Here is a 26,787-nt window from a genome sequence, read left to right on the forward strand (position 1 = left end):
ACATGGAGGTCAAGACATGGAGGAACTACAATAGTTCAGGCTAGAGAGAGGACAGGGGATGATAATGGGGGAACAGTAACAGAACGCTAAATGGGCAGGTTTTCAATGTCATGCTAAAAAAATCTAGACTTCATCCTAGACCTGCATGAAGAAGCCCTAAAGAAAGGAGCAGTGGAGTCATGTGATCAGGTGTGTGTTTTGGAGGTACCCAAGCAGTTCACCTGTGCTTTGCAAGGGTTTTGGAAGAAGCAAAGACAGACTGGAGCAGGGCAAGAATTCCAATAGTGAGCCCATTAGAGGAGAAAAATGTTATAGTCATCTGAGAAAGGAATTAAAGGGGATTGAGGGTTAGTGTGGACAGCAGGAATTACACTGAGATTAACTTCAGGAGGTATTCATGATTATAACTAATGTCATCAAATGAACTTCAAAGAGAGAGAAAGAGAGGTATGCCTTAAGGATACCAAAATTGGGATTAACAAAGAAGACTCTACAAAAGATCTAGAAAAATAAGATAAATTTAGTAGATTTATAAACCATAGCCAAGGAAGACCATGATACGTGCTGTGGCTCTTCCTTTCTCAGTGATACTGCAGCTAGGAGTGTCTGCTGGGGCTAGGTTAGGAGAAGGCTGTCCTGGTGCAGGTCCTCTGCCCCCTTGGTCACCCCAACTAGCCTTGGTCAGTAATCTGTTCATTGTGCTTATTAGACTCTAACCCTAAGACCACAACACTGAATGCCTGCCTTTTTCAGAGCACCACTGACACATCCTCTGGTACCTTTGTATATGTTATTCTCCCCCGACCTAAAAGCTCTTCCTTTTCTTGCCTACTTGGGACATTCCTACTCACTCTCAACCTCCATTGGGATCAGTGAAGGTAATTAATGTGCCTCAGGTGACTGTGATATTGTGATTTATAATAAGATATTTACATTTGATCTTTGTCCACCTGCTGGCATAAAACTCCAGGAACTTCCTAAGTGAAGAGAGCCATAAAGGTGTCTTTTGTTTTGTTAATTAGGTGACTTTTGGAATACTCCTAAGGATGGGGAGCTGACTGCCATGGAAAACCAACCCTGTAATTAAAGGTTATAACTTTCAGTCCCACCCCTAAACTTTTTGGGAGGGGAGAGAGGCTTCAGGTTCAATCCACCATACCTATATAATGAAGCATCCTTAAATACCCAAAGGACAAGGTTTGGAGAATTTCTGGGTTGGTTTCTCTTGGAGGTACTGTGAGAGTGGCAGCTGGAAAGGGCATGAAAGCCCTACTCCCCTTCCCCAACCTTGCCATGTGCAGCTCTTCCATCAAGCTGTTCCTGACTCATCCGCTGGTAACTGGTAAGTAAAATACTGCTGTGTTTTGTGAACTGTTCTAACAAATTAATCAAACTTGAGGAGGGGGTCTTGGGAACCTCTGATTTTATAGCCACTTGGTCAGAAGAACAGGTAACAATTTGGGCTTGCAAATGGCGTCCAAAGCAGGGGGTGGGGGTGGGGTTAGTCTTATAGGACTGAGCCCCTAACCTGTGGAATCTGAAGCTATCTCTGGGTAGATAGTGTCAGAACTGAGCTGAGTTCTTGGAGACCATGCTGGGGTCCAAGAATTGCTTGTTGCTGTGGGGAACCCTCCTACATTACACTGGAAACTGAGTCTCAAAACACAACTGGCATGGGATTTGAACTCAAGTCTGCATGTTCTTTCTGTAAGGCTGTGCTATTCTGTTATTAAGAACCATGCCAAGCTTCTGGCTTAGAAAAACATATCTAATTTCATATAAAATGTATAGAAAAAACTTGGGATCCCTGGGTGGCGCAGCGGTTTGGCGCCTGCCTTTGGCCCAGGGCGCGATCCTAGAGACCCAGGATCGAATCCCACGTCAGGCTCCCGGTGCATGGAGCCTGCTTCTCCCTCTGCCTGTGTCTCTGCCTCTCTCTCTCTCTCTCTCTCTCTGTGTGTGTGACTATCATAAATAAATAAAAATTTAAAAAAAATGTATAGAAAAAACTTTATTATTAGAAGGGTCATTTTCTCAAAAAATGAGATTGAAGTCATAAAAAAATTTTACACTCCCACATTACAAAATACACCCTACCCTAAAAAAAGAAAGAAAAAATTCACATACCACATTATCAAATACCAAAAAACCTGGTAATAGGACTGCCCTGCCAGTATTATAAATCTTCCTATTTTATTTCTAGAAATAACTAAAGTTATTGGATTGTTGCTTTGGTGATTAAAAGTCATTTAACTTTTTGGTTTTCAGATGTCTCCTTGGGAAATTGAAGCAAAGGATCAAGAATATGACTTTGAGTTCCAGCAGATGTTCATTTAAATCCTGTGCATGATTTGAAAAGGTACTTAAAAAAAAAAATGAAAAGGTACTTAACTTCTTTGGGGCTGTATCCTCAGTAATAAAATAGGCTAATGACACCTGACACTGGGCTGATGGTAGGGATACTGATATCACCTATACAAGGGAACACAGCAAATATTCCATAAACATGACACCATTGCTGCCTTCATTGGCAGTAGTAACCTCACATTGCCTGACACATCATCAGGAAAATCAGCCTGTTACTGAGGCTAGCAAACACTGTTATTCTGCAAGTTTGCCAGCCAGCAGGTGTACTTAACAGAGACATGATTTATTAGTAATCAATACATTTAAGAAAGTTGTAGGCATATTTTTTAGTGATTATCAAAATGATACACTTAATTTATTTTATGGTAACCCTGCAGCAAATAGGGAACAAATTAACAATCATTTGCTTTCTATTTTCGGGCCAGGACAAGGAAGAAAAGTATGTAAAAAAAAAAAAAAAAAAAAAGCAAGGAATGCAGGAGACCAGAGAAAGATCCATGTGATACACACCACCACACTAGACCCTGCATAATTTTATGGTATACAAAGCACTTTCTCCATATATTATCTTATCTGATTCTCACACACTGAAATGTATTTGCTTCCTTCTTAAAAGTGGGGAAACAGGGTGAGAGGGGACAAAGTACTTAACCCAAATCACAAAGCCTGAGCCTGAGTTATGGCAGAAAACAGATCCCCTGAACCCAGGCCAGGGATCCTTTCTAATAGGCTACTTAAGGGATTTAAAGTTACTAATGCTCAGAGGCACTCAATTGCAGAAAATTACCCCCATGATGGTTCACAGCAAGACTCTCTTGCCCCATTCCCAGTGGTGATGGTGGAGGCCGAGAAAAATCAAGGCCATTCCACCTCAAGTTTAGCATTAGCACAAGTACAGCCATCTTAGGCACCTGTGAATAAGAGCTCAGAATTGCCCTCGGCAGAGAATCCCATATCAGAAAGACAACAGAGCCCACGCCCATGGTAGAAAGTCCCATATTAGAATGAGAACAGAGCTCAATGTCCTTGAAAGCCTGTTTACATCAGAATGTAAACAGAACTTGAGAAATTCCTCCACCCCTTCTGAAAATCCCCTAGACCAGCCTATAAAAAAAAACAGCTGTAACCCACTTTGGGGTCCAAGTCCCTGCTCCGCTGTGTTGGGTATACTTGGACCCAAGCTCAAGCTTGCTAATAAACCCTCATGCATTTGCATCGGTGCTCCTTGGTGGTTTCTCGGATTTGCAATCTTGGGCACAACAGTGATCTCCTCAACTAACACTCCTATCCTTTAATAGACTCACATCTGAAAGAGAAAAGAGCTGCTTCTCTTGGACCTGATACCTGAGAATAATTTCTGTTTGGGGATCTCTGGTTACTAGAAAAGAATGTTCAACATCTTTCCAACCTCCTTCTTATGCTAATTACAGCTCATCAGCATCTGGACACCCACAAGCAAAATCAATCTGACTAAAAAAGCAAGCCAAAGACATTTTCTTACCATAAAAAAACCCAAAACAAACAAAAAAACCAAACCAAACCAAACCAAAACAAAACAACCCCAACCAAATAAGACTGCAACATGATTAAATACACAGAACATTTCTCCAGCAACCTGCAGGCTGTTGCCTATAAAAATCACATCCAATATCACAAGAGTCCTGGAAGGTGGACACAAACATCTCACACATGTAATCGTATTCTTTATGAGCAGTGAAATGTATACAAGTTTGTTTTCAGTTTATCCCCTTCCACATATCTACTGCTAGATGCCAACATGTCTAACAAAATAGCCACACACGCGCGTACACACACACACAACCTTTTGAAAGGCCTTCTCACCTCTTACACTACATCCAAGGGGCCTTAGATGTGTTAGCCTTTAGTCTATGCCTCATTTCCTTACTATCCTGAAGTCCTAGCACATTCACAATACTTGGGAGAGCCAACATGACCATCCAAGCACAGCTCACCTTTCCAAACTATCACCTCCACAAACTGATCATGTAACCTGAAATCTAGCCTGCCTCCTACAAACATAGTCTAGCTTCCTAACTATATTAAAAGACTTATTACCCCAACAAATATGCCCTAGACGCACTGAGTAAAAACAGGTTACAAAACAGCATAAACACCATGATTCCATATACACAAAATGATGTGCATATATACAAAACCCCTACCCCTAACACAGATGTCTGAATGGATGGTGTCCATGATGCTTCCAGTAATTACTTCTGGGTAGTGAGACTGGGGGTGATTTTTACTTTTCCTCCATCCCTTCTCATGATGCTTGAATTTCCTACATTAGGTTATTTTATTCACCCTCAGAAAAAGCTACAAAGCCATTTCTACTAGCAAGCCTCCTCCTAAGACCCACCATGTCAAGAATCTTCTTTTGGCACAGAAAGCAAAAAGGGCACTTCTCTATGCTTGTACTCTGAACATTCTGGCCAGTGGTTCTTAGAACTAGCTAAGTGACAGCTTCTGAAGCTGTTTAAAATATACATGTTTGGAGTCCCTGTCCTCAGAAATTCTGGAAGTGGGGCCCAGGCATGTGTATTTTTTCAAAGCTCTTGGAGTCATACTGATCAATGGGGGTTCAAAAACTATGGATTTATGTCTCATTCCTAAAAGGGGCCCAACAGAGGGAGAAAACAGACCAGTGCTGAGTAAAGTGTTTAAAGGCCGAGTTTGCAAGGGAAGCAGACAGGAAAGTTTAGGAATAGAAACTGGTGAAGTGGTGTTGAGCTTCAAGTCTGGGAGGCCATGAGGAGAGAAGAGGCTTTCAGTAGATAGATACACTCAAAGTTGGAAGCCAAGAAGAGGTGAATAAAGTGTGGCAGGGCAAAATGTTCAGGACGGAGAAACAGAGGTTATTTATACAGTACGGGGGTGGGCAGGGGGAGCAGGGCTACTGAGGACTCAAACTGATTAGAGAAGACAGTGAGCAGTTTAAGTTAGGCCCTGATTTATGAATTTTAAAAAAGGAGAACACACTGTTTATGATTCAACTTTTGAAAGCCACAGAAAAATTCCTAGTAAAGGCTATGTACTAGCTGTGTGATTTTTCAAGACAATAACTTCTCTGTGCTTCAGTGTTCTCACCTGTAAAATGTGGGTAATAACATACGTTTCACAGGGTTATTGTGGGGATTAGGTGAAATGAGATAATGAATGTTAAAACTTTCCAGAGTACTCAGAACAAGAAATGGTCCTAAATGATAATATTAGGAAGCACATCCGAGTAAAGATTATGTGCTGAATTTCAATAAACCAGAGCCCACAGTTGTTTCCTGGCCCCTAAGTTAGTACCTTACTTTGGCACCACCTAAAAATGCTGGCAAAATAGCCTAAAAAGGTTTGGTTACTTCTCTATTATTGCTTCTACACCTGGTATTTGTCTGTCTTCTATAAAGGCAATGCATTGCATGCTAAAACAGTTCTATAAAACTTAATCAAGATATAAATGAAAACTAACAGAGTTATATTGACAAAATAATAAATGTACTGGTGGAAAATTCTATATCCAAAATAAGAATTCAGCTAATGCTGTCACTAGAGAACTAAGTTTCTACCTGGCAAAATGAAAAACACAAAGAAAAACAGAAATGATTGTTTCTCCTTCATCCTCTCCACTCAGATTTGTGCCAAATTAGATGAGATAGCCAAAATAACCAAAAGTACTACTATATCTATGATCTGTAAAAATTGGAGGGAATTGTTTCTTCGTATAACATAATAAAATAAGAACAGCAATAACCACCCACATCAATGAAAGCTTCCTCTGTTGCAGGTACTCTCCTAAGCAGTGTACACGTATTACCTAAGTCCTCACAACAGCTCTGCAGTATCCTTCAAGGTCTGGCTTCTGCTTAACCACCTTACCTCCGATTCTATGCTCTTCTCACCAAAGGTTGGTACCAGACTGGTCTCAGAGAGTACTCCTGGGAAGCCTAATAAAAGTATAGATCCACCAACATCATGCAGACCAGTAAAATGGGAAAGTCTGAGAACGTGTCCCAGAAGACTACATTTGAAACAAGATTCCAGATGATTCTTATCAGCAGCCAGGTTTAAGGCTCACTACAGTCTTATCCCTTCCAACCTTTATTAATACATACTGCTTTATTCACTTGACACTCCTTCACCTGGCTAACTCATACTGAACACTGGCTCAAGAGCTATGTGTCTGAGTTAGAGTGGTTTCTAATCTCCACTTGCTTTCTCACCACCCAAAACAGATAGGAAGCCCCTGCTCCCACAGTGCTTCACGCTTGCTTCTGCCTTTTACCGTGCAATATAAATACAGGTTTCTATGTCTCCCTAGATGAGAGGTGAGCTTGTTCACCTTCCATCTACAGCACCAAGTCTGGCACAAAGCAGGGACTAGTGGTCTGTTAATAAAAGAATGAATGAAGCCTCATTAACCTACCTTCAGGGCTGTTAACCATAGAAACAGACCCTTTACTTGTGAGTCAAACTCAAACAGAAGGGTCTGGTACTTCATTCAAGACTTGATACATTTTGACAGGGCTAGCATGATCAGAATTATAACTGAGGGTCCGTGTTAATAGGCCATCGAGATAAAGAGTGGCTGCCCTATCTCTTTGAAAACTCTTGTTATGACACAGCCTGTCCATACATGAAGTCCTGGTCAACTGAGCTTCACACCCACAAAAGCTAATGAACTGGCATCCCACATGTAAACATGAAAAGTAGAAGAGGCTGAGAGGACTATTTTTTTTTTAAAGATTTTAATTATTTATTTATTAATGAGAGACAGAGAGAGAGAGAGAGGCAGAGACACAGGCTGAGGGAGGAGCAGGCTCCATGCAGGGAGCCCGACGTGGGACTTGATCCCGGGTCTCCAGGATCATGCCTGGGCTGAAGGCGGCGCTAAACTGCTGAGTCACCAGGGCTACCCTGAGAGGACTATTTTTGAAAGGAAAATGATACGCAGTACTATATTATCATTAAACTGTTACAAGCTAGGCTATGTAGGATGATCACTCTTCTTTTTTTTTTTTTTTTTTTTTTTGATCATTATTCTTCATACAACTCTTTTGAGAAAGAGTTTATCAGGATTGTTGATTGAAGAGGAATTCAAAATCCAGAGAGAGTAACTTGTCTAAGGCTACCTGCTCGTTTGGGAGTAGAGCTGGGATGTGAAGCCAGGTCTCTCTGCCTCCAAAGACAATCCTCTTCCCTCTGCTCTGTGTTGCCCATGGATGCCAATCAGAAGACCATTGGAGCCACCCTGGTGAAGGAGCTTTGGAAACAGACCAAGGCTCAAATTCTGCTTTTGTCATTTACTTGCTAAAAAGTATTTGGTAATTAACAAACTAACACTCATTTCTAAAAAAGAAGATTAAGATGCCTAATTCATAAAGTATAGACACCTACAAAGCCCTGAGTCTCTTAGTAGATGCCCAATAAATGTGAGCTGGCCATAAGCCTATTTTCCCTCTTCCTCCCCATAAAAGAGCAGTTTCTTCCAGGATGGCAAATAAAGCTTGTTTCACGGTCTTCCTCATTGGCAAACAACTATGTTGTGCTCTAGTTGGGAAAGGCCTATGGGTAAATCCTTAATATGACTGGAACCAGTTAGCAAACCAGATGTGCAACACTCAAAATCATCCCCTGTAGCCTGATGAAAGGAACCCAAACACATTGCTTATTTCAGCATCCCTACATTTTGTCATCTGAGGTCAGGAATGAGACAAGTAGCTGGAGGGAGAGAAAAGGAATTGATCCAGAAACAGTTCAATTATGAGGTTTTCAAACAACAAAAACAACAGCAAGACATTTCCATCCTTGTTTAACGTAAAGTGCCCATTAGCACATGACTTAATGCTATTCTTAAAATTAAATACGGTTTGTTCTTCACTTGCTCACTGTTCTGACCACTATAACCAACCTTTTTTCATTTTCAAGTTTGGGGAATATAAGGGGGACAAAAATCTTTGACATCTCTTTTTACAGACAGTATAGAGAAGTGGGGACATGGAGCTGCCTTGGTATGTCTTCTCTGGAGAAGGTTTTTGTGTTACTTTCCACATGGGACTGACATGTTCACAGTCCACCTCTATGAATGGCAGATTCAGGGAGGGAAGGCATTTCTTTAGGTAGATACTTTAAAAATCACCCACAGAATGGAAAGAAGAGGAACACAAATGGGAAAACCACGTTCATCCCAGCCACTAACATTAAGGAAGCAGAAACTGTGCTAATAAGCACTTGATTTGTATTATTTCACTGAATCCTCACATAGCATCCTTTTGAGATAGAGTCTAATATCACCGCAATTTTACAAGTGAGGAAATACAAGCTCAGAAAAGTTAAGCAACTTTCCCAAAGTCACACAAACAGTAAACAACAGGACCAAGACACCAACATAAGCTTTGTCTTAATCAAAATCCCATATTCTTAATCATCCATATCACAATAACTAGCTATATATGTCTTAGCGCCCACTCTCCACTCTGCCATTCCCCTCACCGGTATAAGAAGGAATACTATGTATCTTTTAAGGAACAGAATGTCCATCTCTTCTCTTAAGCATTCCCAGAACTCTAGAAAACTCCTTCCTAGACTTCTACAACCTCTAATATAACAAGTATTAGTATAGTATGATGTCTAGGGTCAGTATTAAAATAATAATATATATAAGCTAACATTTACCAAACCTCTACACTATGTTAGACCTGCATAAGCCAGTCACCTCACAGTAATAATTCTCACACTAACCTAAAGAGGCAGGTATTAATCTATTCTTACAGGTGAATAAACAAATATGTTTTAAATGTTACTGTGGAACAGTAAGAATTCCTTAAATTATGCAATGCTCTTTACTACTGATACATGCCTCGATCCTGACTATTGATGGTTAATGCTATACTGGTGTTAAATAAATTCATTTATTCACTCCACCAATATTTATTTATTTATTTATTTATTCATTCATTCATTCATTCATTCATGAGAGACACACAGAGAGAGAGAGGCAGAGACACAGGCAGAGGGAGAAAGAAGCAGGGTCCATGCAGGGAACCCGACGCGGGACTCAATCCTGGGTCCCGAGGATCATGCCCTGGGCTGAAGGCGGCGCTAAACCGCTGAGCCCCCAGGGCTGCCCTCCACCAATATTTATTGAGCACCTACCATGAGTGAGCTCCATGAAAGGTATTAGAAATGTCTAGACACAGTCTTCCTGCGTTATTTTGCTATTAGCTTCTAATAACTTATGCAATTTGAAAGGGTTAAGTAAGAGTCTCCACCACAATCATGACCTCCCTGGGTCAAAGCACCAAGATTAGAACCAAGGTCTTCTGATCAAGAGCTTTTGATTTCACCAGCAACCTAGAGAAGAGCAAGCTGGCTTCGATCCAGAAGAGCACATACCAATGGCGTAGCTTCATGAAATGTGTGTGAGATTTGTGGTCACAAGCTGAGGGTGTAAATCTTAGTTTAGACACTTACCCACTATATTACTTGAAGTCATTACAATTTCCTCATTTTCAGAATGAGAAATAACACCTCCCTTGTATGGGGTAGCCCTAAGACTCAAACATGATCAAATATGTAAAGACACTCCTACAGATGCTGAATACAGGTTAACGACAAACTGGTAGGCTGAAATTCTGGCACCGTCTGTTCTTAGCCTATAGCCCTCCTCTCCCTTGCACCAGAAGTGCCTTCCTCGCTAAGCATTACTGTTCTCCCATTCCCCTGAATAATGAAGTAATTCTTGCTTGGTATGTTTTTGTCCTCGCTAATATGGTTTTCTGGTAAATACATGTAAGCTTGCTTTATTCCCCATGTTTATTTCCGTCCTTCCATAAACTGTAATTTTACAGTTGTGGGCTGGGAGTGTCTCTCTCATTTGGGTGGTGGCATGCAGGACAGACTGAGGGGACAGGAGAGCTGGGAAGCTAGGGCAGAGAAAATTATTAAGGCTATAGTGACAGGAGAGATGATAAGAGCAGTCAGTGGTACTGGAATCAGTGGAGAGGACTGATTAAGGCAGAATTTATAGGATTTATGACCAATTACATGTGAGGACTATGAGAGTCAAGCATGGATCTCTGCTTTGGGTGGTGGAATAGAGCATGGTGCTGTGGTGACCATTATCCCATACAGAAAAAGCAGAAGAGCCTTGGGCAATGAAGGAATGAATATAGTTTTCAATGAGCTGAGTTGACCTGTCTGATAGAGTTGTCTGCTGGTTAATTAGGTGAACTGACTAGAGCCTGGGAGAGACACAAGGTTGAAGATTTGGGGATCAACAGCAAAGAGATATGGGTTAAAGCTGCAGTAAGTAGACGAAATCAAGGAGAGTATATAAAAACAGAAAAACAGTAAAACAGTAAAACAGAAAAATAACTGAGGGAAGACACTGCCAATCCAAAGAAAAGAATCTGGAGATGGAACACTGGGGAAGAGCAGAGTCCCCCAGGATTTCATTCGTGTCTTTGTTAAATTTTGAACAAAGCAGGAGCCCTGATAAAAGGCACCTCCAAACGATGTCATGTCATTGCCACAGCCCACTGTGGAGGCATTAAAAATGTTTCTTTTACACTCATGCTGACCAAACTTGGTTCTCTAATGACTATAGGAAAGGTTTTGCCATTTCCCTCTTCCAACGCTGGTAAGTGGCAGGAGCTCTGGTCTACACTCCCTTGGTGTTGGGAGTCTGAGAGGCACCAGGTAACATGCTTCCAGATGATTCCTGATTCCTCCGCAATCACAATTCTTTGCAGATGACAGAAAAATATTCTTTAGAGCAGTGACCTGTTATCAACTGCTGTCATATGCTGAGCATGCACACCACACACCTACACACGGCTTTGTAGCTCACCCCCCTAAAGCTCCTAACAGCCTCCGGGGGAACCATGTTAAAACAGCGCAATTAACTAGAACTGCTACAAACTCAATAACTCACCTACCTAATGAAGCAATACAAGGAAAATTGGACCTATTTTAATAAGAATTTTAAAAGAGACAAGAAGTAAAAGGTCAAATGCCACTTCTGGATTCCAGTTCTTTTCTTCTTCCCTCCCATTCTGAAGCAGTTAATACCAAGGAGACAACTCATTCTGTACTAATTCTTATAAAACCTAGGAGGCAGCCAATCATGCTATTATACCCAAGGGCAAATTTTTCTTTCCAACCCATCCCCCAAGCTAAGTGCCTCCCCTGATCTATTTCTGAAGGTTTTATTATGCAAACCTGAAAGGATTTCAATTATAATAATTCTTGTCCTTCTCCAGCCCAACCCACAAAAGCGGAACTAAATTACCAGCAATTCTAGGCCTTAAGGGTGGTTTTTGCTTTTTACCTCCTCTCTAGAGTCACCTTAATCTAGATTCTCCTCTCAATCCCTTGTGTTGATTTGAGGAACATAGCTGTTTTTATGCTACCCTCTATTTAGCATATCATGACACTTGACATGCCCATCAACAATCAGCTTGCCCAGTCTCATGCAGCTACAGAGCATGGAGCTATTACACCACAGGGCGGTAAAATCCAGTCATAATCTCCTAGTATCTACTCCCCCCCCGCAGGCATGGGCAGCCTGGCTTTCCAGTGACCTCTCAGGAGGATGAGTACATGGGACAAAGGCCACAATGGGCAGAACTGAAGACAGGTTTGGTAAGAGTTGAGAACTTGAACTTCTTAACGTGCCTACTCTATTTTGGCATCCACATTAAGTTTATATAGTTCTTTTCACCGGACCCTCACAACCCCCCATGTAGTAGATCTAGCATTTCACGGGGGCAACTAAGGCCCTGAGAGTTTAGGATGATCACATGGTTGATAAGCAGTGGATCTATCTGTACCATACCAGGCTACACTGCTACCTCTAAGAGTTGGGGAAGGTGCTGATGTTGGGGAACAGAAGGCTAGCTGAGGACAAAGCACAAGCTCACACCCTGCAAATGCCTCCCACCCCCCCCGCCCCCCCCCCCCCCCCCCCCCGACTCCTGGGTGGGATATGTTTGACATTCCTCAGGCACTCTTGGCTGCCCTAAACCTAAGGGAAAGGAAAAACAAATATTTACCTTATAGAGATTACAGATTATAGTCCTATAGACCTAAGTCTCCCTCAGTTTATAAAATATCTTAGTGATTTACAAGAAAAAAGCATTCTTATCAATAACCTAACTTCCAGAAGGAAACTCCCAACTATCTTAATGTTAATGCCTTACTAGGAGAAAAACCTTTAACTGGACAATGGCAAGGCCTTCAGTATCTTATAGGTCCTCTTTAATATATGAAGGCTATTTTGAAATCTCCCTTTTCCTTATCTTGGGAGTTGAGACTCCCAAGTATACAGTCAGCCACCCCACACAAGCCCAGGACAACATCACTTCCTGCCCACGGGTCTTGTCCCCATGCTTTAATAAAACCACCATTTTGCACCAAAGACGTCTCAAAACTCTTTCTCGGTCATTGGCTCTGGACCTCTCCCCACCAAACCTCACCTATATTCCAAAACTATATTACTGAGAGGTGACAAGTGCTGAGACTGGACCTGGTTGAACTTAAAGCAGTTACCTCTCATATGTGATAAGTCTGTGAAGTTGGACAAGAAAGGCAGGAGTGCAGAGCAACCATTTAGAGGTTCTAGACCGGCAAGCTAATTCCCAGCCTATAGTGCTTATTTAGGAGTTGTTGGATTACCAAAAGCAGCTTGTCACAGGGTGGCCTCACTTGTACAAGGAAGTTCTATCCATAATGTATGTTAATCTTAAATATAAAACTGTTAGCTATTTTACCAGCAAAAATAGGTTTACTAAGGAATAATAGGGAATTACAATTCAGGCCATTCAAGCTATGGCAAAAACTATAAGCAAATCCAGAACAAAGGAGAGGACTGCTCTTTTATGGGGGAAAGGAGGTGTTCTGAGGGGATGTTATAAACAAAAATCTACCCAAATAAACCAGGAGTTCAAAGTGTAGTGGCTTTTCATTGGCTAGGCTGTTGCTGGGCAAGGGGAAAATCTTCCTCCTACTAGGGTAGTTAAGTATAGGTGTTTTCCTGTGGGGAGTACAAGATATGTCTCTTCCTGTGGGGGTCTGCAATTAACAGCAAGTGTTAGGGTGTGAGAGCTCCCCCTCCTGGCCTCCTTGCTCCATTTTAAATGAGGTTTCCTTTATTCCATTTCAGACCTGATTCTTAAGGGCACGGCTCTAAAGAGGGGGCTTCTACCATAATTTCAAAACCAATGAGACAAAGTAAAACTTATGGCTAGCAATCCACCCATTTATTTTTGCTTTCAAACAATCTACTAGGGTCAACTGCATTGACTTCAACCATGCAGTGTTCTAGGGAGAGCCCCAAATCCATGTTTGCTCTTACTGATCAGTCCTTCAGAGAAATGATTGTTCATTCATGCAGTCAACAAACATTTATTGTGCATCCACCACCACGCTGAGCATGAGACTAAGCCCTGGCACCCAGAGGTGACAAGGCCATTGGTTCTATATTCTAAGTGCTATGAAGGCAAAGTCATAAGACCAAGTCTCCATGTAATAGGAAGCTCTATTCTAGTCTAGGGGTTCATCATCTGCTTCCCTGAGAAAGTGACATCAAAACTAAGGACCTGAAGGCGCACCTAGGTGGCACAGATGATCCTGGTTTTGGCTCAGGTTGTGATCTCATGGTCATGAGATTGAGCCCTGTGTCGGGCTGGGCGCTCAGCCGAGTCAACTTGGGATTCTCTCTCCTTCTTGTACTCTATCTCTCTCTCTAAAATGGATAAATAAATCTCTAAAAAAAAAAAAACAAAAACAAAACAAAACCCAAAACTAAGGACCTGAAGGATGACTGAAAGGTATCCAGACAGCAGACAGGTTAGAGAAAATTTTATAGATGGAGGGAAAAGCAAAGTAGAAGCCTGGGGGCAAGAATGAGCTGGGTAATGTCTATAAATACTCCTGGTGGTCTGAGGCTGCTGTGTTATAGTTTTTAATCACACAAACCTGGTCGGTCCTCTTGCATCAGAAGGGCCAGCATAGGGAGAATAATCCAGAGGATAGAATGGGACAAAGAAACTTGCACAATGTGCCCCTGCCCTGCTCTGCCTCCATTCTCACACTCCCATCAAGGCCTGAGGGCCAGTTTGCCAGGAGCAGCAGCAGCAGGGGCAGGTAGAGGCCCAGGGCTGCATTTTCTCCCTGGAGTTCATTTTTCTCTGGGTGCTGGTGTATTCAGAATGCAGAGCTCATCCTCACCAGCCATTACAGGCCAAACATGCCTTCCAGGAGCTGTCTTACCAAGCCATTGCCCTCACTAATATAATGTTATCAAATTCCTAATGCTGGTACTCTAAAGCAAATGTACTGTTACCAGCACGCCACTGGGCACATTTTTCAAAAGGAAAACAGCTGCTCACTGAGTCTGTCACTTTTCTTCTTCTCAGTACCATGCACACAGAGCAAAAGCCTGCTAAGGGCTGTTTTCCTATTGTACCTTTCTTCAAGCATGCTGAAGATGCAGCATCAGGTCTCTCAACAGAACCCAGCAGGTCAGCCATAGCATAGTTCCTGAGGAGTTTCCTGGATCACAGGACAAAACCTTGACAACTAGGGCCTGTGCCTCAGAATCATAAGGTACAGATATCAGAGCTTCTAGTTCACTAGTCTAGTTTCCTCATCTGACAGACCTGAAAGGAGAATGCAGTCCAGAGAAGTTAAGTAAAAGGCTGTTGTCACATAGCCAGTGAGCTATAGAACCACAGGTTGGTTCCTTTCTCAGCTGATTTCCTTACCTAAAAAAAAAGTCTACTTCATAGGATGTGAAGCCTAAATAAAACAGTCCACAACCCAGTAGTGCAGAAATGTGGCAGGTATTCAATGACTGCAAAACTTTATCTGTTAGATCTCCAAAACTATCCATTCCCTTTCCCAGGGCCTTGTTTTGCTCAATTCCCATTGAGGAAAGAAAACAGACTGGCAGTGGGGTTAGCATGTCCACAGCTTGTATGTGGCCAATAACTGACCAGGGTGAACAGAACTCTCTCCTTGTTCTCAGATCTCAAGTCCAGTCCTTTGCCCTGCCAGTTCCAACCCTGCCAGACTTTCTGTTGTCTCTGGAGAGCTCAGGTGATCAGAGAAGACACCACTGGAAGTGACCTCTGAAGACAGTCACATCACCTTCCCTTTAGCCACTCTGAGTTGATAGAGGCTAAACCAAATTCATCTGAGAAGGGATAGACAGGATCTCTCAAACTTTTATCTAGGAGGGTGAGGAATGCAAAAGACCCTGTAGATATCCACATCAATTCTACCAATCACTGACAAAAAAAATCACCCAAACCATGGGACAAATGTTAACTTCTAACAAGACAACCAAATGGGCCAATCGGCCCAGGTTTTTCTCCTTTCTCATACACACCAGTTCCTTGGCTCCCCTTCCCCATGCTTTAAAATAACCATCCAACCATGTCAATTCCCTGGTGCAAGTGTCTGTTAGTTTCCAGCAGAACTGTCAATGCTCATAAATTCCTGGCCTTCCAGGTTGCTCTGCAGCTACTTACTGGGGGGAGGGATGCAGCAAGCTACCAGACAATAGCAGGAGGAGATTGGCGAGCAGTAACTACTCCAGTTACAGCATCGCAATTCATGGCAGCATTTTGCTGGGAGTGTGCACCATCAGGGAGGAGAAACATAAAAAGGGGAACCTGAGCTGTAAATAGTTTATTTCGGCAATTCCTGATGTTGGCTGAATCATACTCTAATACAGAAATACATGAAAGCACCGCTCTGGAGGTGAAAGCACTGCTCTGGAGGTGACATGTGTTGCCATCTCATTACTCTTTTCAAAAGGGTCTTCCATCAGAGAGACAAGTCACTACAAATTACAGTGAAGAAAACAAAACCCTCATGCACAGACTTATTAATAGGCCAGGAGGAAATGGAACCACTAGGATTTAAGGAAGCAGAGAACGAATGCAACAAAGACCATCAGTGATCTAGGGTCTCCAGGCTGTGTTTCCACACAGAAAACAGAAAGAAAAGAAAAAGGTAGCACTCTTGGGCCTCAGAGTCTGCTCCTCAACCTCACATCAGTTTTTCAAAGTCGCTCTCATTCTTCCCATTCCTCCTATACACCTAAAGTAGGCTGCCTTCTCCAGTGAACCCTACCTTCATGTTCCTTCTCAGTGGTTCCCACTTTCTTGATCTTCCTGGGAGATTTCATGAACAGGGGAAAGATGGTTCGTAAGCCAAGAATATCAACAAACTTATGGCAATTGTCTGTGCCTTCGGGTCCAATCATGGCATGGTCCAGCACTTTCAGGGCACTGCTCCGGGAGATCTTCTTTTCTCTAGGAACAAAAGAGGTTTCATATAAGGCATTCAATGGGGATGTTCTAGTTTCCAAAAAAAAAAAGAGAGGGGGAGTATATACTGCAGTACTCATTATAATGGGGGGGGGGGGGATGAAACAAAGAAAAAACAAAACTTAAACGTCTACCAGTGAGAAAATTATTACATAATGATAGATTTACATGGAGTATTACATACTTTTTAATAATTAAGAAAGTCTATAATAGAATGAACAAATTTCTATGGTCAGAATGATAAGCATATAAGGTAATACTCAAAATTCTATATGAAGCATTACCTCAAATATGTGAAAAATATGCATTAAAAATTGGGGGAAAAAAGATTGGGAAGAAATAGCTCAAAATGCTAATAGAGATTACTTCAGGGTGGTGGGATTATGAACTGCCTTATTTCCTTTTTCTTTAACAGCTTTATCAAAATATAATTCACATACCATCCAATTCACCCATTTAAAATGTACAATTCAATGAATTTTAGTATATTCACAGATATATGCAACTATCACCACAGTCAATTGTAGAACATTTTTATTATCCTGACAAAAAGTCCCCTACTCTTTAGTGGTCATGTTCCTCCCCTCCCCACTCCCACTCCCTTGCAACCACTGATCTACTTTCTGTCTCTATGGCTTTGCTATTCCAGACATGTCAAGGTAGGGGCATCAAACAATATGTGGACTTTTGTGACTGGCTTCTTTCCCTCAGCACAATGTTTTCAAGATTCATCCATGCTGTAGCATGTTTCAGTACTCCTTTCTTTTCTGTGGCTGAATAACAGTTCATTGTATGGATATGCCACAATTTGTCTATGTGTTCATCCACTGATGAATATTTGGGGTGTTTCTACCTTTTGGCCATTATGAATAATGGTGCTAAAAACATTCATGTACAAGCTTTTGAGTGGACATATGTTTTCATTTCTCTTGGTTGTATGTATACCGAGAAGTGGAATTGCTGGGATATATGGTAATCCTGTGTTTAACCTTCTGTGGAACCATCAGGCTTTTTTCCAAATTGGCTGCACCATCTGACATTCTCACCAGCACTGTGTATGTTTTCTGACTTTCCACATCTTACCAACACTTGTCAGCTGACTTGCTGGTTCTAGCTACCCTAGTGGGTATAAAATAGTATCTCACTGTGGTTTTAAGTTGCATGTCCCTGATAACTAATGCTGTCAACCATCTTTTTATGTGCTTATTACACATTTGTATATCTTCTTCAGAGAAATGTCTACTCAGATCCTTTGTCCACTTTTAAAATTAGCTTACTTATATTTATTATTTGGTTGTAAGAGCTCTTTGTTCTGGATACAAGCCCCTGATAAATGATTTGTAAATATTTTCTTCTTTTCTAGGGGTCACCTTCTCACTTTCCTGATGGTATATTTTGAAGCACACCAGTTTTTACTTTTGAAGAAGTCTAACTCATCTGTTTTGTCATTTGTTACTTGTGCTTTTGGTGTCATAGCTAAGAAACCATTGCCAAATCCAATGTCATGAAGATGTACACTTACGTTTGCTTCTAAGAGTTAAAAGTTTAAGTTCTAATATTTAGTTCTTTGATTCATTTTGAGTTAATTTTTGTATGTGGTGTGAAGTTATGGTACAACTTCATTCATTTGCATGTGGATATCCAACTGTCTCAGTACCATTTGTTGAAGACTATTCTTTCTTTCTCTTTGCATGGTCTTGGTATTCTTGTTGCAAGTCAGCTGACCAGAGAAACACATTTTTATCTTTGGATTCTTAATTATATTCTATTAATTTATGCCAGTACCACAATATCTTAAGTAGCACTGCTTTGTAGTAACTTTTAAAATTGGAATTCTAGGGCAGCCCTGGTGGCGCAGCGGTTTAGCGCCGCCTGCAGCCTGGGGTGTGATCCTGGAGACCCAGGATCGAGTCCCGCATCGGGCTCCCTGCATGGAGCCTGCTTCTCCCTCTGCCTGTGTCTCTGCCTCTCTCTCTCTTTCTGTGTGTCTCTCATGAATAAATAAATAAAATCTTTAAAAAAATAAAAATAAAAAATAAAATTGGAATTCTACATTATTTTTCTTTTTTCAAGACTTGGGCTATTCTAGATCCCCTGCAATTCCATATGGATTTTAGGATTAGCTTGTCAATTTCTACAATGAAGTCAGCTGGCTTTTTGATAGGGATTGTGCTGGATCTGTAGATCATTTTGGGGAATACTGCCATCTTCACATTATTAAGCCTTTTGATCCATGAATATGAAATATTTTTCCATTTATCAGCTCTCCTTTAATTTTTTTCAACAATGTTTTGTAGTTTTCAGAGTATAAATCTTGCATTTCTTTTGTTATATTTATTCCTAGGTATTGTATTCTTGATACTATTAGAAATGGAACTGTCTTTGCAGTTTCATTTTTGGACGTTTCATTGCAAGTGTACAGAAACACAACTGATTTTTGTATATTAATCTTTATATTATCCTGCAACCTTGCTGAACTCACTTATAGTTCTAATAATTTTTTGGTAGATTCTTTTAGATTGTCTTAAAAATGACAAGATAACGTCATTTGCAAACAGAGATAATTTTACTTCTTCCTTTCCAATCTGAATTCCTTTAATTTCATTTCCTTGCCTAATTCTCCTGGCTAGAATGTCCAGTATAATGTTGAATATAAGCGGTGAAGGAGGACATCCTTGTCTTGTTGCTGATCTTAGGGGGAAAGCGTACAATCTTTAACCATTAAGAGTAATGTTAGTTGTGGATTTTTTGTAGATGCTCTATATGAAAGGTTGGAGAAGTTCCCTTCTATTCCTAGTTTAGGTATTTTTATCATGAAAGGTGTCGGGTTTTGTCAAATGCTTTCTGCATCTTATTATTCCTTTTTCTATTTTTCAGTATCTTTTATTTTTCCATAATGAACATGCATTATTTTTTAGAATTAGGGAAGTTAAATTGTTTTCAAGAAACAATAAAGGTGATATTTTTCCCCCTGAAGTCCAAAGGTCATAAAATAATTCTGCCACTGGCTACTGTTCTTGCAAATAGTTCTCTAAGGAGTGTAATTTTCTCTAACTATACAGTGTTTAACACACTATGTGATAAGAAGAACAAATTAGTCATTTCATATTTTAGTATACCTGGTAAATCAACCAACCAAGCCAATATTTAATATTTACTGAGCACTTACTCAGTACTGTGGTAGACACAAGAAAAAAATAAAAATTAAGACATGACTTCTGCTTTCAAAACCATGTAAATCTATTTAAGGAGACTAAATTAGTATGAAATAATCAGGCAAAAGCAGAAGACGGCAAATAACTTTTCCCCCCACTCAATCTGCAAATATTTACTGGATACATCTCATATGAATAGGATAGATGAAGTTCTGGTCCTCATGGAGCTTACATTCTAACTGCAGGAGACAAATGGAAAATCAAGATACTTGGTAGTGTTAAGTGTCATAGAAAGAATGCAATATAAAAGAATGAATGGAGAGGCTATTTTAAATTAGGTTATTAGGGAAGGCCTCTTTAGGGGTAACATTTGTATTGAAATCTGAAATTGGTGTTGTACATTTTAGGGGCAAAACATTAAAGGCAGAAGGAACAGCATGTGCAAAGGCCCTAAGGTGGAAATGGGTTGGCAAGGTTAAAGAACAGACAGAAGGCTGGCATTCTGAGGCATAAAGGAACAGTATCCTAGCTTAGATCTGGGAAGAAAACACAGGCTATACCAAAGGCCATGCCACCTTGTATGACACAATTTAAGACCTCCCAGTAAAGAACTAGTTCTAGGAGTTAAGAAGATATAATTCAACATACTTGTTCTGAGACCATTATGTGTTAGTTACTTTAGAGGGAGAGAGGTTACATGTATTTGGGAAAGTATAGGAAAAGACAGGTATATATGTAAATATTTGAAAGCACAGGTGAGAGAGTAAGAGGGGTGAGCATGGGCTACTCCTAGTAAAGCCTAGAGAAGAAAGTCCATCAGCTTGAGAGGGAAATCAGGGTAAGATTTTTTTAAAAAATTATTTTTAAGAATATTGATAATTCGATCACATTTTAGAGTGTCAAGAAGCCACTGGTAATGAGGATACTAAAGCTATAAAAGGGGAATACAGACAGGTGGAGTAAGGTGATTATTAGGCTGGGGGAGGCATGCCTGACCAGAAAGGTTGTAATAGCGTAACCCAAAGCCCTTCAGCCAAGTTCTTGCCTTAAAGCTAAAAACAGGAATCAGAGATAACATCCCTTTGAACAGTCTTTTGTAGAGGAAACAATATTAAGACATTGCATTATTAAAGTGCTAAGGATGACAGAGCATGTTTATCCAAGGTCAGACTAGCCAGCCAATATTGGGTCTCAATGGGTGAGAAAAAGGAGAGTATGTAAAAAGCCTGCTGACAGTGCCCATTAGTGCTAGCTCATTCCAGTCTATCTGAGACTGTTGCATTTTTGGCAATGAAAGTACCACATCCTGGGAAACATCTCAGTCCCAAGCAAACCAAGACAGTTGGATATCTTACTTGGTGCCAACCTCAAAAGACCATGGACATATTGTAATTATTCCTACCTTTACTCTTCTTGCCATAGAATTAATCAAAACAACCCACAGATATTCACAAATGACATTCAACACAATTACTGAGTTTAAAAGAAAAAAAAGTTTACTACTGAGCACGTGCCTTCATATAGCAGGCACTATACTAGCTGCTGGGAATTATAAGCTCTTTGTCTTTAAGCAATTTAACAGTTAAATAACGATAATTTCAAAAGCCCAAAGCAATGGAAATTAAGTCCAAGAAGGTGAGAAGGTGGAGATAATTAATTTTATCTGGGAGAAGTCAATGAAGATGTCTCATGGAAGGTAACATCTCGAACTGAGTCTGAAGAATGAGCAGGCATTTGCTAGGCAGAGGAGAGAGTGACGCCATTGGTGACAGTGTGGGTACACAATACATGCAAAGGTACTGGAGGCCATAATACCATGCCACCTAGGGGAAGCTGAGGTAGCTGTTAATGACTGGGGTGGGCAGATGACTAAGGAGAGGCAGACAGAGGTCATAACAGGCCCTAGATGTGCTGCCAGGACCCCTGGGCTCCATGCCACAGATGCTGAGAAGCCACAAGATGTTGAAGAAAAAGAGGGCTCCAGATGGATACATTCTAAAAAACTGTGGCAACCATGTGATGAAGGGACAAGAGCAACAGAGCTGGGGAACAGGAAGGACAGTTAGACCATGACACTGGAGTAAGTGAAAAAATGACAAAGTGCTTTGTGCACCATACTGGTATAAAAAAGGGCATGCACGTGAGACATGAAATCTTAAATATCAGGAGCAGGGTAAATAAGGCTCCAAATTCAACAGAAAAGGGTTTTTTTGCACAAAGCTGAATTCTCACAAGAAACGAGACAAATAATGTATTTGTTTTCACTGCAACTGGACTTGAGCAACCTACTTCACAAACCTCAATTTGCAAAGGTTATGACTAGGGCAGATAATGATGTGAGCAGAAATTAGAAACTGAGATATAATACCCTCATTGTTTAGTCACTCAGGAACAGGCCTCCTGAAATGAATGATGGTCATGTACCAGGACACCTTCAATTACCACACAGCATACGTTCAAACCATTTCACAAATAACACAGAATTGCTGGAAGTGCTAAAGGTAAAGGACTCTGATTTAGCCAAGTCTCTCTCTCTCTTTTTTCTTGCCTAAGCAAATCTAACACACAAAGGATTTAAAAAGTAAAACCCTTCTTCACATAGGCAGTGTGAGACACGTTTAAAGGGGGGCAGTAATTGCATATTGATCACCATTTAGGCAAGCTGCATGGAGGTGAACTTTGGAATATTCATTGGGCTTAAGTTCAGGCTTTTAGCAATCAATAGCTGTTTGGCCTGACTTTCTTGGGTTGACTTTATTTGAAATATTTATTCTACTGGAGGACAAGTAGTTTATCTTAGTCTTGTCTGGGTTCATCAGGTTGTCGATCACGCCAGGACCAAAGTGAATGCTAACCTCTATAAAAGTGGGTGGTAGTGGGAAATGATACAGAGTCGTCTACTGCTCCTTATTCTGCCAAAGCAAACCTTCTGATGAGGAAGGGATGGGGAAAGGCAAGTTTCCACTGTTGTTTTAATTAACTTGTTCTTTATTATATAAAAACACTTTTGCAATGAACACGTGTTCTAAGTATAGTTTTTTTTTGTTGTTCATTTCTTTCATCAAATATTTATGGGGTACCTAACAGATGCCAGATATAAGTTGAGGATGTAGAGGCAGGCACAGCTCATGTTTGTGAGGAACTCTGTTCACAGGCGAGACAGATATACAGACAATGGGTATACCGAGAAAAGCCAAGCACCACAGTGAAGGTTTTGTTCTACAAAGTAGAACATGAATGCAGAAAGGAGGGCTGACTGTGACTGAGTCAGGGAGGCCTCACAAAGATGATGCATGAACCAAGCTTCACTGGATGTCTTTCCCAGACAGGCAAAAAGGAGAGGGTATTTCAAGCTGATGGAAAGTACAGGATATGCAAAGACAAGTAAGCAGGGAGCATTCAGGGAAGTGGTGTGTGGTACTGCTAGAATACAATGAGCAAGAGGGGGAGCAGCATAACATGAAGCCTGCTGATTTTGTGTTAGAAAGATTATACCTGCCACAGTGGATAGAACAGTAGTTGGGGGGGGGGGAGGGGAGAAGAAGACAGAGGGAAAATATATTAGAGGCAGATAGATGCGGAAAAAAAAAAACAAAAAACAAAAAACAAAACAATAGTAGATTAAGAGTGAAAACGACTGAATTCAGATTGAACCTGAGATGCCTATGAGACATGGCGGCGATATCCAGTGTTATGGGTCTGAAGTCCAGGAATGAGATTAAAAATAGGGGCAAATCTGGAAGGATTATTAAATCTATGGGTAGTGTCTGAATCAGTGGTGTAAATACGACTACCCTCAAAGGGTGCAGAAAAAAGGGGAGGAACCCTGGAGGAAACTGACTTGAAGAACAAGTAAAAGAGGTAAAGTCCACTCCTCCCTAAGTGAAAGGGACTGATGAATGGGGAGAAAAAAGGCGACAGGAAATCTTTAAAAGATACTGTGAACCACAAACTAATCCTGGCAAGAAATTTGGATAATACCTATGAAGTCACTTTTGTTTGCTTTACAATGTACATGATAAAGTTCATTTCCTTTTAGCTCCCAGAATACAAGATCACTTTCCAGTATCCAAGACTTCTATGAATGAGACAGTGAGATCAATGTAACTAAATTCATAGTTACTCTCAAACCATCATGCCAAAGAACACTGGTGCTCTGGGAGATACTAAGAGATACTCCACTGCTAAAATAGAATAATGGTGGTCTTCTATGTTGCTAGACACAGTTTTTCAATTTTCCATTTCTGTTCCCATTCATTTTTCAAAAACTACTGGTACCAACTACTGCTTGACTAACTTTGCCAGAGAACAAAACAAATATGTAGAAAACAGAGGTTAAGTTTTTGGTGTGTAGCACTATGGTGGGTCAGTTATGCAGAGAAACTACTCACAGTATGGCTGAGCTGATGGTGAAATAAGATGAACAATCAGTGACCAAACCCAGGGCTCTAGAGAGCACAGGTTGGCAAACTTTATGCAAAGGGCCAGAGAGAAAATACTGTAGGCTTCTGAGCTATTACATGGTTTCTGTAGCACATTTTTCTTTGTGTGTGTATATGTGTTTTAAAATATATGTGACACTTTAAAGATATGAAAACTATTCTTAGCTTGCTGGTCACAGAAAAACAGCCCTTAGCCAGATTTGTACCACAGGCCTTAGATGCCAATTCCTAATAAAGAGGATTAACAAAGCTTAAATCTAGTTCTTCAAAAAGACCAATATACCTCTCTCTCTCTCTGTGACTATCATAAATAAAATAAAATAAAATTCTTTAAAAAAAAAAAAAAAAAAGACCAATATAATGGACCTTTGGCAAGAGCAAACAAGAAAGAGAGAAAAGGCATAAACAAAAACCCCAATAATGGGAATGACCAGAAGGGAAGAGAACTACAGATAGAGCAGATATTAAGACAACAGTACATAAGGAATAATTTTATGCTAAAAACTCAAAAACCTGGAAAACAGGTGAGATGGACAAACTCCTAGGAAAATATAAATTTCCCCAACTAACTCAACAAAAATAAAAAGAAAACCTGAATGGGTCTATAACCATTCAGAAAACTCAATCAGTTTCTTTCTTTCTCAAAGAAAATTCCAGAAGCAATCACTATCAAATATTCAAGAAGGAAATAATTGTAGTATTACTTAAACTCCTAGAGAAAACAGAAAAATAAGGAGCATTATTTGACTCATTTACTAAAGCTAAAACAAACAAAACATTTCTGAGAGTAAACTTACAGGCCAAACTCACTCAGGTAGAAGTATCAAATTCCTAAATAAAATACAGAATCCTAGAAAACATAAAACAGATGGGCTTCTCCCAGGGATGCAAGGTCGGTTCAACATCAGAAAACCTGTTAATGTAATCTTCACCATATTAACATTAAAAACTATCTCAATAAATACAGAAAAAGCATTTGATAAAATTATTGATCATTATGTAAAATCCGTGACATCAGAAAGAGAAGAAATTGCCTTAATCTGATAAATGCTATCTCCAAAAACCTCAAAACAAACATTACACTCAATAAAATACATTTCCTTTAACACCAGGAATAAGAAAACTCTGCTGCCAATCACTACTCCTTCCTATTCAACACTGCATTAGAAGTTACAGCTAGTAAAATTTAAACACACACACACAAACTAACAAATTCTTGAAATGAAATGTGACAGAAAATAATCTTGTTCTCACCTCTTAACCGCTCCTCTCCAAAAGGTGCATATACACAGAGGTTTGCGACTAAAAGTTTAACAATTAACTCTCCAGGAAAAAAAAGTGCTGATTTGTTGTATTTTCCAATTTACATGGTTTAAATACTCCCACCATTACCTACTTTCATTCAAATTACCAGTGTGATACCACTGGACATGATGTTGGAAAGAGAGGTGCACAGTGAGCTTTCACGAGCCTATATGAGATAGTTCAAACATATCACAGCTGATACATCCCTCCCCGCACCACAGACATCAGGCTTGGCCATGTGACTTTTTGTGGCCAATAAAATGTGAGCATAAGTAATATATGTATCTTTACAGGAGAAGTTTAAAGATTTATTACGTTATTCAGTCTGTTCTCTCTGCTCTGAGAAAGTCATGTTCCATTGAACACTGTTCTTTAGCATGAATCCCAAAATAAAGATGTGGAGCAGAACTTCAGATGGCCAGTGATGGATGTATCGGGAGTGAAAAATAAATATCTGTCACTGAAAGTCCTTGAGGTTGCAGAATTGCTATTGCAACAAAACCAAGCTGATACGTGATATAGTAAAGTTGCTTAATATAAGATCAGTACATAAAAGTAATTTGTATTACTTCCACGAGCATTAAATATTAAGAAAATGTATACTAGAAAGTATTTTAAAAAATAGATAATATGCTCTTTGACTTCCACTTTGGGCCAAAATGGAGTAAGAGGGACTAAACTGATATTCCCTCCCACACCTAAAACAAAGAAACAAAAGAACAAAATACATAAAACAATGGTTTTTAGACACTTGACATAAGGTAGCCCAAGATAGTGATCCTTAAGAGAGGGAAACACAAGGAATGAGCCCAACTGGCTGCTTGGAGAGTCTCCAGGGCTCAAAGCAGGGTGGAGACACAGGGTAGAGTAGGGGGGACCAATGTACCTGGAGCTCACAGGGCAGGGTACCAGACCAAGAGCTGCACAGAGATGTGCAGAGGGTCTCTTTGAGTCTTCAGTGGAGTGCTAATTAGGACATCCATGGGAAGAAACTAACCAAGGCTGCTGAAAGGAGCCACCTGAAAGAAGAAAGGGAAAACAATGCCTAGAACTCACTGAGGGCCAGGAATAGTTTGTGTTCCCACCAGCTGGAGTGGGAAAAGCTTTGTGAATTCATAGTGCATCAGGTGGAGTACTCAGGAGGTACTGCTTCAGTCCTGAGGCAAAATT

At 40.4% G+C, this 26,787-nt stretch overlaps 1 protein-coding gene across 3 annotated transcripts in view; it reads right to left on the reverse strand.

Moving 5' to 3' along the window:
• CTNNBL1 (catenin beta like 1) overlaps positions 1-26,787 on the reverse strand; it is a 163,285-nt gene that overhangs the window by 49,282 nt on the left and 87,216 nt on the right. For all 3 annotated transcript variants that reach the window (XM_026009709.2, XM_026009708.2, XM_072735880.1), the window contains one exon: positions 16,519-16,700. In XM_026009709.2, coding sequence (XP_025865494.1) covers positions 16,519-16,700 — 182 coding nt within the window. The remainder of the gene's footprint in view (positions 1-16,518; positions 16,701-26,787) is intronic.

Source organism: Vulpes vulpes, chromosome 14 (genome assembly GCF_048418805.1).
Source record: "Vulpes vulpes isolate BD-2025 chromosome 14, VulVul3, whole genome shotgun sequence".
NCBI classification, from domain to species: Eukaryota; Metazoa; Chordata; class Mammalia; order Carnivora; family Canidae; genus Vulpes; species Vulpes vulpes.